The sequence below is a fragment of the Ovis canadensis genome, chromosome 6 (assembly GCF_042477335.2).
Source record: "Ovis canadensis isolate MfBH-ARS-UI-01 breed Bighorn chromosome 6, ARS-UI_OviCan_v2, whole genome shotgun sequence".
In the NCBI taxonomy this organism is placed as follows: Eukaryota; Metazoa; Chordata; class Mammalia; order Artiodactyla; family Bovidae; genus Ovis; species Ovis canadensis.
The window spans coordinates 74,780,023-74,794,076 of record NC_091250.1 but is presented as its reverse complement, the minus strand read 5'-3'; the positions used below and the strand labels follow the sequence as shown (position 1 = coordinate 74,794,076).

Here is a 14,054-nt window from a genome sequence, read left to right as displayed (position 1 = left end):
GGCCTGGCATGCTGCGATTCATGGGGTCGCAAAGAGTCAGATACGACTGAGCGACCGAACTGAACTGAAACTGAGACTTGGGAACACTTACTTTTTTTTTATGGTATTTTAGTTCATGTTATTTATTTTGGAACTCTCATGTGGCCCTAGCTCATGATTCTAATGTCAGACTGGAGAGCTAATCCTTCCCACAGATGTCAGATGGGTCCTTCTTTGATCTAATCAATGTCTTGGATGTGGAATGAAAAAGACTGTTGGAACTGAGCAGAGGCCCAGGGCTTTAGAATCAAACTCAGCAGCTGGTGGGACTCCTCTGGTGGTCCAGTGGCTAAGATATCACACTCTCAATGCAGGGGTCCTGGGTGCAATCCCTCCCTGGTCAGGAAACTAGATCCCACATGCCATAACTAAGAGGTCACATGCCACAAATAAGACCTGGTGCAGCCAAACAAATAAATATTTTTTAAAAATCAGCACCTGGTAGCCACTGGGGTATTGGACAGTGATGAGCTATACCTAATTAGTTGTGATTATCACAAGAGTAAGTCTCCTGATTTGGGTGTTGGGGTGCATACCTAGATCAGGACCCAGGAGTCAGCATAGAAACAGCAGTGAAAACTATGCAAACTGGTGGCTTCACAGTCACATGTTGAGCAAAAACGGTTAAAAAAGTATCAATAACATCAGACTTTCAATTGGCTCAGCTCACCTGACTATGATGAGACAGTTTTTGAGGGTTTGCTACAAAGACTTTGATTCTCCCGAAAGGAGGAACAAGGGAAGTTTTCTGGATAGTTCCAGAGCTTCCTCAAGTGCTTGTGCTCTGACAGGGGAGGGTGGATCATCTCCCAGTACAGTGACCCTCTTCTCTTTACTCTCAGCCCCAGTCATTCACAGGACAGAGATGCAGGGCCAGGGCACTGGGCCTCCTCTCTTGAGTTATGCATTAAGATTCCTGTTTGTTCTTTTCAACATATTGGATTAACTCTAAGGGACAGATTAAGATTGACTATGAAGAAATAAAATCTCCAGAAAGCTTTTATTTGCAAAATGGGAACTTTTAAATAAGGTATCCTGGCTAGAAATGAAAGAGTACTTTTTGACAGAGTAATTTCTACAACTATCATCTGTCAATATTCTCAATGACTATAAAGTCTATATGAAAATAAAATGGAACTACATAAAAATGATTTTTAATGTTAGAACCATATTTTCTTTGTTCAAGAAGCAGTGTTTTTCCCATTTTATAATTTTTGAAAATGGAATATATCCTATAATAAATTGTCCAGTTATGATGTAGTTGTCATTGCAACTACATATACCTGCAAACTTGTATCTGTCAATAAATGATTCAGTTCTTGTCTCTGCAGGCATCTGCATTAGTGACATTAACCACAGCTGAATGCGAGTCTAAAATTGGATCCTGAAATCCCTCTAAAATTACGCTTTTAGGCAGGACTGAAGTAAAAAAGTATAGTCTGTCAATTAAGACTACTGACAGTTAACACTGTCTAGCAATTAAGACGGAGAAGGCAATGGCAACCCACTCCAGTACTCATGCCTGGAAAATGCCATGGATGGAGGAGCCTGGTAGGCTGCAGTCCATGAGGTCGCTAAGAGTCGGACACGACTGAGTGACTACACTTTCGTTTTTCACTTTCATGCACTGGAGAAGGAAATGGCAACCCACTCCAGTATTCTTGCCTGGAGAATCCCAGGGACGGGGGAGCCTGGTGGGCTGCAGTCTATAGGGTCGCACAGAGTCGGACACAACTGAAGCAACTTAGCAGCAGCAGCAATTAAGAACACTAGAAATTTCTAAATCTCTCAGAACAGATTATGGTATTTTCAAAGGCAGGCGAGATCTATGAAGCATATTCATCATGCATCAGCAGGGCTTATTACTCAAGCACTGCAGCTTCACCTTGAAAAGCTTCTGGCTTGATTTGCAACACGAACTGATGAATTTTTATCCGTGTGCAATTCAATCTTAAAAAGCAGAAGTACAAGTTGAAGCAAATAGAGTTGTAGAACAAAGCCTGTATCTTTCACCAGGCCTTGAATTCACACTGCAAATCCTCAAAGTGTTCAAAGAGGTCAAGGTCATGATCGTAAATTAAGAAAAGCAGAGTCACCTTGACACTATGTGTAACTGCTGTTGGCCAAATGTGTTTCAAAACAATATTTCTCAATTCAAAACAATTCTAAATATGGAAAAGACTTAGACCCAAACTGAGATTTTGATGCTGAAAGGGAGTGGATAGATACATGGATAAGACATCATTAGTTAAAATAAAACATTTTTGGATGTATAATTAATATGGTTTTTTTCTACCTAAGAAGCCACTATTAAATCCATGGATTTAATTATTAAATCAATGGCCTTATAATGAATAGCAGTTTAGAACTGAAGATATTCAATAATTAGATACTGACTGAAACATATAAAGATGAGGACTTACGTGAATTCAAGCTGAATAGCATATTCTTTTGATATAAACGGTATTTGGTCTGGGGCTAAACGTTTTGCCAGCTGCAGAGCACTGTCCCAGTGCTGCAAATCCCTTCTCATCTATTAGAAAGAGAAAGATATTAATTTCAAATGGCAAATTATTCTGCACAGTTACCATATAGTGCTGGTTTTAATAAAAGTGATTACATTCCCTGGTGGCTCAATGGACCACTGCCAATGCAGGGGACATGGGTTTGGTCCGGGAAGATCCTAAGTGGTGTGCCACAACTACTGAGCCTGTGCTCAAGAGCTGGTGAGCCACAACTACTGAGCCTGTGCCTTCCAGGGCCTGTGGCTATTACAGTGGTTCATGGCCCTCCAAAACTCAATTCTAAACAAAATCTTATTCTCTTTAGTATTTAATTTGTCTCAATAGGAAAAGGGCTTCCCTGGTGGCTCAGAGGTTAAAGTGTCTGCCTCCAATGCGGGAGACCCGGGTTTGATCCCTGGGTCAGGAAGATCCCCTGGAGAAGGAAATGGTAACCCACTCCAGTATTCTTGCCTGGAGAATCCAATGGATGGAGAAGCCTGGTAGGCTACAGTCCATGGAGTCGCAAAGAGTCAGACATGACTGAGTGACTTCACTTTCACTAGGAAAAAATTAAATTGAATTAAAATTAATTCAATCAACTAAATTAAAACTAGTATTTCTTCTCAGAGGGGAGATGATAAAGAAAAAGTTGAGAAATACTTTACTATAGGAATCAATCTTATTTTCTGAGAAAATCTGAACCTGTATCATGAGATGAATAGTAGCAAACATAAATAAAATGTGAACATGTCTCTCTCTCTGACTCCTGAGGTCTTTTATCTGTGTCTGGGGCACAATTTCACAATTCCAAAATTGTATGTAATTATTTTATATTGTTAGGTTAATCATGTTCCCATTATGGCTTGAAATTGTAATTATCTTTCATTTTTTGTCTGGCTATTGATTGCAAAAACTGAGAAACATCTTTTTACTATTGTGATTACGTAACTATTACTCACTTAATACCATTGTATTATGATTGGTCAACAGAAAAATTACAGAATTCTGTATCACCAAAACTACCATTTAATAGAAAAACCTGTAATCACTTTTTAAAATTCATATGCATATCAGAATCATCTTGGAATTTTTTTGAAAAATACAAATACAAATGCCCAGGGATTGCCTTTTTTTTTTCTTTTTGCTAGAGCTCCAGTTTCTAATGAATAGCCATGTTATGGGAGAATGCCACTGAAACATGTATAATATCATCTGTGAAACGGATTGCCAGTCCAGGTTTGATGCATGATACAGGATGCTCGGGGCTGGTGTACTGGGATGACCCAGAGGGATGGGATGGGGAGGGAGGTGGGAGGGGGGTTCAGGATGGGGAACATATGTACACTCATGGCGGATTCAAGTGAATGTATGGCAAAACCAATACAATACTGTAAAGCGAAATAAAGTAATTAATTAAAAAAAGATAAAAAATAAAAATAAAAACACCTGGACTCTATGAGGATCTTTCATTTTTATCTATTTTGTTTCATTATTTCTTTCTATTTCATATTCAGTGCTCCCATTTCATTTTGTTTATGTTTTCCAATTTTCCATCTTTTCTTTTTTTGGATGTTCTTTCTCAAGTCTTTATCAAGAATAGTAGAAAAGCTTTTGTAAACATATATATATTTTTAAAAACTTATGAATTTTTGCCTAACTAAAAAATTAATGACATTTTGATTCCACTTGTTTTTCTTAGTATGAATAGAATGCTAGATTTCCAAATTAAAAAAACAGATATGCAACAAGCACAAAGGTTTACTGTATAGCACAGGGAACAGTATGATGTAATAACCTATACTGGAAAATAATTTCAGAAATAATGTGTATATGTATAACTGAATCACAGACACAAAAAAGAATCCTACTTTTTGAAATTCAGTTTTTCTAAATGTCCTATGGACATCTAATAACATATGAGATACAAAATTTTAAATATATTTGTGTAGGATGTGATTAGGACTTCCCAGGTGGCACTAGTAGTAAGGAACCCACCTGCCAATGCAGGAGATATAAGAGATGTGGGTTCGACCCCTGGGTCTGGAAGATCCCCTGCAGGAGGGCATAACAACCCACTCCAGTATTCTTGCCTGGAGAATCCCATGGACAGAGGAGCCTGGCGGGTGCAGTCCAGTGGGTCACAAAGAGATGGACATGACTGCAGTGACTTAGCATACAAGCACACAGGATATGATTAACATAAATTAATTAAATATAAATCTATTATATTTAAATTATTAATGACATCATTCAAGATGCTCCTATTCTTTCTGCACTTGATAAAATGGTCTCAGAGAAATGTTAATATGTCTCACTATGATTATATATTGCTTGTTTTCCCTTTTATTTCTTCTGATTTTTGCTTTATGTCTTTTCTTTGTTGTTAAGTGTCTAATGGTTTATGGTATCTTCTTTGTGAATTGTTCCTTTTATCATTAAAATATTCATCTTTGTTTCATTTAAAATAAATAATAATAAAAAACTAACCATAAAAGAGTAAACCATTAATCTTCTGGAGTTCATTCCTCACTTTATTCACCCTTTGTACAGAATTAACAATGGCTAACATTTTGCAAGTGATATCTGCTACTCTAAGACATTAGCCTATTTACTTTCCACAACTAGGCCTTTTATAATGAGCTGTTCCTGCGCCCATTTTAGGGATCCAGAACTGAGGCAAAGAGAGGCTAGTTTTGCACACACAGTCTCACTGTTAGTGTGCGGCAGGGCTGAGCAGTAGGACTTTGCCTCCAAAGTTTTTACTTAGCTAACCTGTCAGCCTTCAAAGTGCGGTTAAAGGAACAATGGGGTGCAGTCACCGTTTCCCACTGTGAAGCCATCAGCTTAAATCCTTTACGAAGCCAGGAGCACGTGACAAGTGTCCACAGCTAACGCGGAAGGGCGAGGATGACATCTCTGCCCTCACCCAGGGAAGCCCTGTTCCTACTCCAGCACATACCAATCCAAGATCTGAAAATTTCTCAGGGTGTCCCCAGTCCTCTCAAATAATACTGTGAGTGCATGCGTGCTAAGTCACTTCAGTCACGTCTGATTCTTTGCAAGCCCATGGACTGTACCCCGCCAGGCCGCTTTGTCCATGGGATTCTCCATGCATGAATACTGAAGTGGGTTGCCACTTCCTACTCCAGGGGATCTTCCTGACCCAAGGATCGGACCCACATCTCTTTCATCTGCTGTACTGGCAGGCGGGTTGTCTACCACTAATGCCACCTGGGAAGCCAATAACACTGGAAAACCATCTAATTTTTTTCTTAACATTCAGTCCACTTAAAATTTAAAAATGGAATTTGCTATAGAACAATTTGAAAAAGAGAAGTCATGAAATCAATAGCAAATGTGCTTTCTCTATGTGGCTGTGGAAATGTTGGCTGAAGTGGAACAATGTTAGTGACGACAGCTACCATCTGTGTCTTTACAGTCAAGCTGGCGCCGTTCCCAAAGATCTAATCTCATTCTTACATCTTTACAGCAACCCTATGGGCTACATATTATTATCCCTCCTTTAAATGGGATCTAGGGCACTGAGACATGGAATAACTTGTCCAAGGGCACACAGAGGTGGGATTTGAAACCAGTCACGCCCAACTCTAAAGTCCACATTCTTAACTGCTCTTCTACACAGCCACAGTGCTCTCCTACCTTGTGTGGCCCTGGGTCCTTCATTCTGTTCTGGTCCTTCCCTCGTAATGCTCACCTCTGGGAAACTAGTGATGATACATAAGCCTACCCCTCTTCACACACAAGAGAACGTCACACAGTAAATGATAAATGTGCCTCAGGTTTCCCATTTAAAAATAGAGAAAATAATAGTATTATCTCACAGGAGTGTTGTGAGGGTTGAATGAATTAAAATATTTATGTCAACACTTAGAAAAGTACCTGGTACACGTAAGCACTCAATAAATGCTTCATTTGTATGTGTTTTTGTAAGTTACAGAATCTGTTCTCTTTGGATACGCTCTGACTCTAAATTATTTGGTAATGTTACAATACCATGCCTTTTACTGCTCCATAGAACGCAGAGTGAAAATACTTCTAAGGTTAGTGAATACTCAGGGGTTCTTAAAGCTGAAGTCTGAGTTCAAGGAGGGGGAAGGCATGTGGTGCCTGGTGCTGAGAGATGTTAACTCTTTAAAAGAGGTCAGAGCCTCTTTGTGCGTTCTTTCCCTCATCTGCTGCCTTACCTCAAGGGCGGCAACAGGGCAGCTGGATGCCAGGTACAGGTCCTGAGCCAGGTTGAAGTCATTGCTGAACATGGCAAGATGTCCTGCCAGAAGATTGTAGTCCTCTATTCCCTATAAATAAAAACAGTTTTAATGAGAAGAAACTCAAGGGTTTAATTTTTATTTAAGGACTGTGCTTAGGAAGAAGTGGTAGTATCTATCAGTTTTTGAGCTAGGTAAGACTAACTGCAGAAATTTAAATGCTTGACTCAGTATCATTTAAATGCTAATCTGATAATTCCCATAAGATGTTGTTTACCTTTATTTGTTCCAAGGACATCACCATGCCAACGTTTCCAATAGTCCGATAAACACGGATTGCAAACTCCACTTCCATGTGGTGTAGACAGGCTCTGGCCAGTTCATTCCAGGCAGTCTGATCATTGAGAATCTTGCACAGTTCCCAGGCATCAGAAAACCTGGCATTTGAATATATAAGCATAATCAAGGAGCTCTATTTGTTTCCTACTAGGCAGTTTTTCCCAGGGACAGGGAAGCCTCATGGGCTGCCGTCTATGGGGTCACACAGAGTCGGACACGACTGAAGTGACTTAGCAGCAGCAGCAGGCAGTTTTTAGACTGTATGTAATTTAATGTTATGCCTTAGATAAATTTTGCAAAAATATTTTTCAATCTTTAATCATTTCCAAGTTATAAAAGAACTACATAAACTTTTCTTCCTTTTTTGTATAGATGTTTTTTCCTGAATTTATTGAATTAATCTGAGTCTACGCTGTGTAACCACCCTCCCTCATCAGTAACTAATTCTACTCATTTATTTTTTGGTTTACTTGACACACATATGAAGATTATTTCTGCTGTCATATAAGTCTAATAACATTAGTATTCTATTCCTATAAGCTGGGAAATTTAAGATAGGTCGGCCCACTAGGGCCTGCAGCTTCCTGCTTTGGGAAATAAAGTGCGAGTGAAAGACGGCCACTAGCCCACCTACCCTTTATGGCCTGTCTGGGCTGCTCTCACTCCAACAACCAACCTGGGTAGTTGTGATGGACCCTATAGCCCTTAAAGCCTGAAATACCATTTTGACCATAACAGAAAAAGCTTACTGACTTCTGGTTTAAAACTTAACCACAAATGTCAATGAGACTTTTTGTGGGACTCCTACATTAATGAATATGTCATCCTCCCCATCTAGTCATCAATCTAGTTTCCACCCAACACACACACACTGAGCACTGCTATGTGCCAGGATCAGTGCGTGGAACCAAGATGTAAGGATCAAAGGTAGTCACTGTCCTTAGGTGGTCACACTTGGGGAAGGCAGAAGAGACAGGTGAGTAAACAGAGGACTACGACACAGCACGGCAGAGGTACCAGAGTGCCTGTAATATGTGCATCTTTGTGCTTAGTGCTTTGCATAAATTATCTCACTGGATCACCCTGACAACCCTATTCCCTATATATTATTATTATTTCTTCTTTATAAAGGAGGAAAGTGAGGCTTAGAGACCTTAAAAAACCAGCCTAGTGGTAAGAGACAATGTGCTCTAAACCACTCTGCACACCAGATCCTGGCTCTGAGGCAACACATGAGAAAGGCCTCAATCTACACTGCCAGTGGTCAGGAGCTTCAGGGAAGGCTTCCTGGAGGAGAGGGCCCTGCTGAATGGCGGAGAATGAGGCGTTACTACCTACACAGACAGGGAAGGGCAGTCTAAGATGCGAAAGCAGCAAATGCCAAGGCAGGAAATCATGAAACATTATTGAATTCAAGCAGTCAGTGGACAGAGAGCACTGGAGGAGTCGGGGCAGGTGAGGCTGGTATTAAATCAGCAAGAGCTGAGCATGTCAGGCTGAGGTCCCCGAAAAATAGGGGTCTCTTCCTAAAGCCAGTGGGAAGTCACTGAGGATCAGACTCACATTTTCCAAAGTGTGTGGAGAATAGATTGTCTTGAGGCTACCTGGAGAGAGAGCGGTCAGGGTCGCTCTGCTACACATTACTCCATTGGAAGGCCGGAGTTAAGGTGGGGGAATAGTGGAGGAGAAAAAGACCTGGGTGTGTGTGGGTGTGTATGCATGCGTGGGTGTGTATGCGTGGGTGTGGGTGTGCGCTGTAGGGCATGTGCACAACGTGATTTGGGCAGGGGGAGAAAAGGAGGCTGGGAAAGATGATGGTGCGAGTTTGAGGAACTCGTGGACTCCCAGCTACATAGGACTGGGAGGCAGTGGTGATACAGGTTTAAGTAAAGGATGCATATTCTGGAGTTAATCTCATATATAAGGTATTGAAATCACCTTTGAGGAGATTCATTCTGGAAGAATAACTAGAGTGAGAAGATAAGAAAGGAGCCCAAGGGACCCTGAGGAAGAGCAACATTTACACAAAGGAATTCACAGTCACCCTAAGAGGTGAGAGGAAAAAGCAGGGATAGCTCAGAAAGTAAAGCGTCCACCTACAATGCAGGAGACCCAGGTTCGATCTCTGGGTCGGGAAGATCCCCTGGAGAAGGAAATGGCAACCCACTCCAGTACTCTTGCCTGGAGAATCCCATGGAAGGAGGAGCCTGGTGGGCTACAGCCCATGGGGTCACAAAGAGTCGGACATGACTGAGCGACTTCACTCACTTGAGGAGATTCACTCTGGAAGAATAATTAGAGTGAAAAGAGAAGAAAGAAGCCCAAGGGACCCTGAGGAAGAGCAACATTTACACAGAGGAATTCACTGTGGTCCTAAGAGGTGAGAGGAAAAAGCAGGGGAAAAAAAATCTCAAGTAAGATAAAATTAAACTTTGTTATGATGAAATTAAGGGAGTGTTGAAATAATTACATTTATTAGAATTTCACAATAACTGCTATTTGGGAGATTAGAAACCCTTTTTGTTCTGATGGGCTTTTCCCATAGTACAAAAGCCCTTCCTTTAGAATTTACATATATTTTCAAATCGATCATATCTGAGCTTCATGATAATCCCGTGAAGTAAATGAGGTAAATCCTATTATCTCCATCTTTTTTTTTTGGTCATGCTGTGTGGCATGTGCGACCTTAGTTTCCCAACCAGTGATCAAACCTGTGCTCCCTGCATTGGAAGAGTATAGTCTTATTAATCACTGGATGGCCAGGGAATTCCTTTCCATCTATTTTCACAAGATTTGACCTTTAAAATCACAAAAGGAAATGAGAAGCTCCACAAGAAGTGTTTAAGCCATACCTTTTTAGCATTAAAGTCTGTGTCAGCACCTGCCTCAGTTCATGAGGCCCCACGTCTTTTAAAGTGTCGAGGAAGCGGTGAGTGCTAAGATAGATGTTGTTTATTTTTCCACTCTGGGTCTGGCAGGTCAACTCTCCATTATATAACAGCAAAGGTTTATGAGAGAAAGGAACTTTGGTGCCACCAGCCAGAATGACCTTGGATCCTATATTATAAAACAGACACCTTAATGTTGAAAACTAATAGCACACACATTAAAAAGAGAATGTTTTAATTTTAGTACAATGGAAATGTAATTCTCAACAAACATACAAAAAAGTGATTAAGTACCTTGGATAGTGTCCTTGTGAAAGACATACGTGTATACCTTATCGTCATCGTAGGCGATAAATACACCTTTATCCATTGGCCAGTTTTCCCAAAGAACACCTTTAATGGTTGGCGAAAAATCTGGAATCTCATAGGTAGCATCATTAACCTAAAAATTAAGGATTTACAGATTTTACCCAAATCTGCACTTAAACCATTATCATTTGCCTTTGTAGGATGGAGCTTGTCTGCAGTCTTAGCTGGTAAAGCTTACCAACTCATATTCAACTCATCAACATCCCAAGATAAATGAAGAAAAGTTTCTTTTCCCCTTTCTATACTAAGCATGGCTTTTAAAAAAACTGTAGTTACATGCAAAGTCAAGGGTTTTATCTAAAATTTGGTGAATTTGCAGGAAAAACTACAAGTCTGGACACAAAACTTCAGGTTAAGAAAAAAAGTTGAAGTTGCTCAGAATGATAACAGAAATATTAACTATGAACACACTTGTGCTTAGAAAATTTTCAATAATATTGGGTACAGAAATGCTCCAACTAGAGAATAAACAAATAATTCATACATGATTTGAGATCTAAATAAATTCCACTTGATACATTTTATTTAAAAACACGCATTCCGACAATGTATTCCAACAAACTGTAATTATAGTAATATAAGCTATTAAAAAAATCAACCCATATATTCCTATAAACTCAGGCAGATAGGTTTATATATATATCCTGAAAGGAAATCTCTACAAGATTGAATTTCCTTATTAAGCAGGGGGAACTCAAGGTCATCTTTACATTCAGGTCATTTTTCCTCATTTATTTTGTAACTGAGAAATGGGTTGGAAAGAACTAGAATATTAGGAATTTTGAATAAATAATCCAGGCACTTCTGCTGAAACCTGTTACACATTTGTCAAAGACAGAAAAGAAAAGAAATAAAGAGAAGAGAAAAAGAAAAAGGGAGGAAGGAAGTTTTACTATCTAGGAGAGTATATCGTGAAGTGAGAGCTATCTTCAGGGAATGTGTCTTCACTGTGGTAGAGCTAAGACACCTGGGAACAGTTACTAAGGTTCAGTCCAAGCACAGCTGTAGGCTGTGTGAACTATGAACAAAAATATACTAATTGGATATTGAAAAAAAATCCAAGTATAGTAAGTGAGATAAAACCACAATATTTCCTTTTTTCTAAATTAAGCCTTGTAAAAGTTAAGGATGTTTAAAAATAAGAGTAACTAAATCTAAAAATCTTAATCAACCCTGACTATTCACTGGAAGACTGACGCTGAAGCTCCAATACTTTGGCCACCTGATGTGAAGAACTGACTCACTGGAAAACACCCTGATGCTGGGAAAGAGTGGAGGCAGGAGCAGAAGAGAGTTGACAAGAGGATGAGGTGGCTGGATGGCATCACCAACTCAAAGGACAAGACTTTGAGCAAACTCCTCCAAGATAAAAGCTTCCTTTATCTTGGACATGAGATAGTCAAGGACTGGGAAGCCTGGTATGCTGCAATCCATGGGATCGCAAAGAATCAGACCCAACTGAATGACTGAACAACAATAAAAAATGTCTAAAAATGGATTCATCTGTTTTTAAATCACCTGACTAAAAAAAATCTTTCCTTAGTGTTCAGGATCTTTAAGAGAAGAGGAAAATCAACTGAGGCGGGCAGAAAGGACAGGGAACAGTCCTTGCTCTCTGAAGCTATTCCATTTCTAGAGAAAACTCACGTTATCTGAAGATACACTGTAGTACTGTGCCATAAATAAGGTTAAAATGACACAGAATAAGGACTGTTCTTTCCATTAAAAAGTCTAAGAGTTTTCAACACTTAAAAATTACAAATAATGTAAAAAGTTTTCTAGATGAAAAGTCATGAAAACAAATCACAAATATACCACAAACATAATAACAAAGTACCATAATTCTCCGCGTTAAGAGAAAATGATCTTATATACGAAATATATTTTAAAAACACTTTTTTCATATGTTGCCATTTTAAAAAATAACTATTTGAAAACTTTTCTAGACTTACTGGACAGTAGACATATCCATCACTTTTTTCATCAATGAAAACTAATCTGGTCCCATTTGGGTCAGGAAAAATCTTTTTCACACTGACGGGATGTCGATAATCATTAACAAACTGCCAGTCTTCAATGTAGAAATACTGAATGACACCAGTCTAAAAAAATCCAGTCATAGAAATGAAAGGTTGTCAAGAAAATACTGACTTTTCAGCATTTATGTTAAGCGTATTTCCTAATTTGAAAAAAATAAGTCATATTTTTGATCAAGGAAGAGTCTAAAAATAATATTTACTAAATAAGCAAAGTACAGATCCAAGAAAGTAAGTTAAATGAGTATGTACATCTGAGTCAACAGTCTATTATTAGTTCTAACATCCTTAGTCATATTAAGGCTTAACTGATTTTCAGATTTTCCACTTGTAAGAAATACTCTTATTGGTTAAGAGTAACTTTCAAGTCATATTATTTAAAATATTTTTGCTGTTAGCAAATTAGAAAATTAAGTTTAAAATAAACAAAAACCCACAAGATACAGTCATAGTTCTCTAACAACAATGAACATGTAGACATCAAAATTTAAAAATATACCATTTAAACTCACTCAAAAAAATGAAATACTTAGGTGTAAATTTAACAAAGCATGCATAGGACTTGTGTGTTAAAAACTAAAAATCACTAAGGAAAGAATCCAAGAATATTTAAATAAATGGAGAGGTATACTGTGTTCATGGATTGGTGTCAGAATAAAGATGTTATTTCTCCTGAACTGATAGACAAGATTTTTTTGTAGATACAGACAAGATTATTCTAAAATTTACATGGCCCTGCAAAGGAACTAGAATAGGTAAAACAGTTGTGAAAAAAAAAAAAAAGGGGAAATCAGTCTTTTTTTTTTTTTTTAATAGCTACAGTGATCATTGTGTAGCACTGGTGGAGGGACAGACACAGAGACCACTGGAATAGACTAGAAAAGCCAGATTGTTATCAGGGATTAAGGTAGAGGCAAGAAGAAAGTGGGTGTGGAGATAAATGCAACATGAAGGATCCTGGTGGAGACAGAACTGTTCTATGTCTTGCCTGTTAATGTCAATACCCTGGTTGTGATATGTAATATAATGTTACCATTGGGAGAAACTAGCAAAAGGATTTACAGGATCTCTCTGTATTGTTTCTTATACCTGCAGGTGAGTCTACAATGATCCCAAAATAGAAAGTTTAATTAAAATAAAAACACATGTTAACATCTTACATTTCTATTCAGGCCAAGATGGTGTGACTGGACTTAATTTGCCCACCCAAAAGAACCAAAAATAACAGACAAAATACATGAAATATGATTTTCAAGATACTGGAATAAGGCAACATAGGATAATGGTCTCTTGGAGATGGGAAACAAGCTAACTCCTGTGATTGCTCCAGTTTTTGCCTTGGGAGAGTCTTCAAGCCATGGCAAAGCGGGGGAACATGCAGGTAGAGGGCGACTCCCTGAGCTGCAGAGACTGAGCTGAGGATCCAGTGGGGCAGAAGGGAGGTGGCTAGACTTGCAGCGTATAACACCAGAGAGGAGAGAGATGCACTGAGAGAGCACTGAAGATCTTCAGAGGGTCCACCCTGAGTCTTCAGCAGAGTTTGATCACTGCACACTTAGAAAATTGTCAAAGCCAGGGAGAAGAACCATCCAAAGGCATTAGAGGAAACAGTGACTGGCACTCACAGAGAATTGGGAACAGTGACTGTTTCCA

At 39.0% G+C, this 14,054-nt stretch overlaps 1 protein-coding gene across 6 annotated transcripts in view; it reads right to left on the bottom strand.

Moving 5' to 3' along the window:
* The window catches only part of WDR19 (WD repeat domain 19), a 124,934-nt gene that overhangs the window by 79,853 nt on the left and 31,027 nt on the right, over nucleotides 1–14,054 (bottom strand). For all 6 annotated transcript variants that reach the window (XM_069593861.1, XM_069593859.1, XM_069593860.1 and 3 more), the window contains exons 15-20: nucleotides 12,318–12,467; nucleotides 10,291–10,438; nucleotides 9,961–10,165; nucleotides 7,047–7,206; nucleotides 6,749–6,859; nucleotides 2,463–2,572 (exon numbers count right to left, since the gene is read on the bottom strand). In XM_069593861.1, coding sequence (XP_069449962.1) covers nucleotides 2,463–2,572; nucleotides 6,749–6,859; nucleotides 7,047–7,206; nucleotides 9,961–10,165; nucleotides 10,291–10,438; nucleotides 12,318–12,467 — 884 coding nt within the window. The remainder of the gene's footprint in view (nucleotides 1–2,462; nucleotides 2,573–6,748; nucleotides 6,860–7,046; nucleotides 7,207–9,960; nucleotides 10,166–10,290; nucleotides 10,439–12,317; nucleotides 12,468–14,054) is intronic.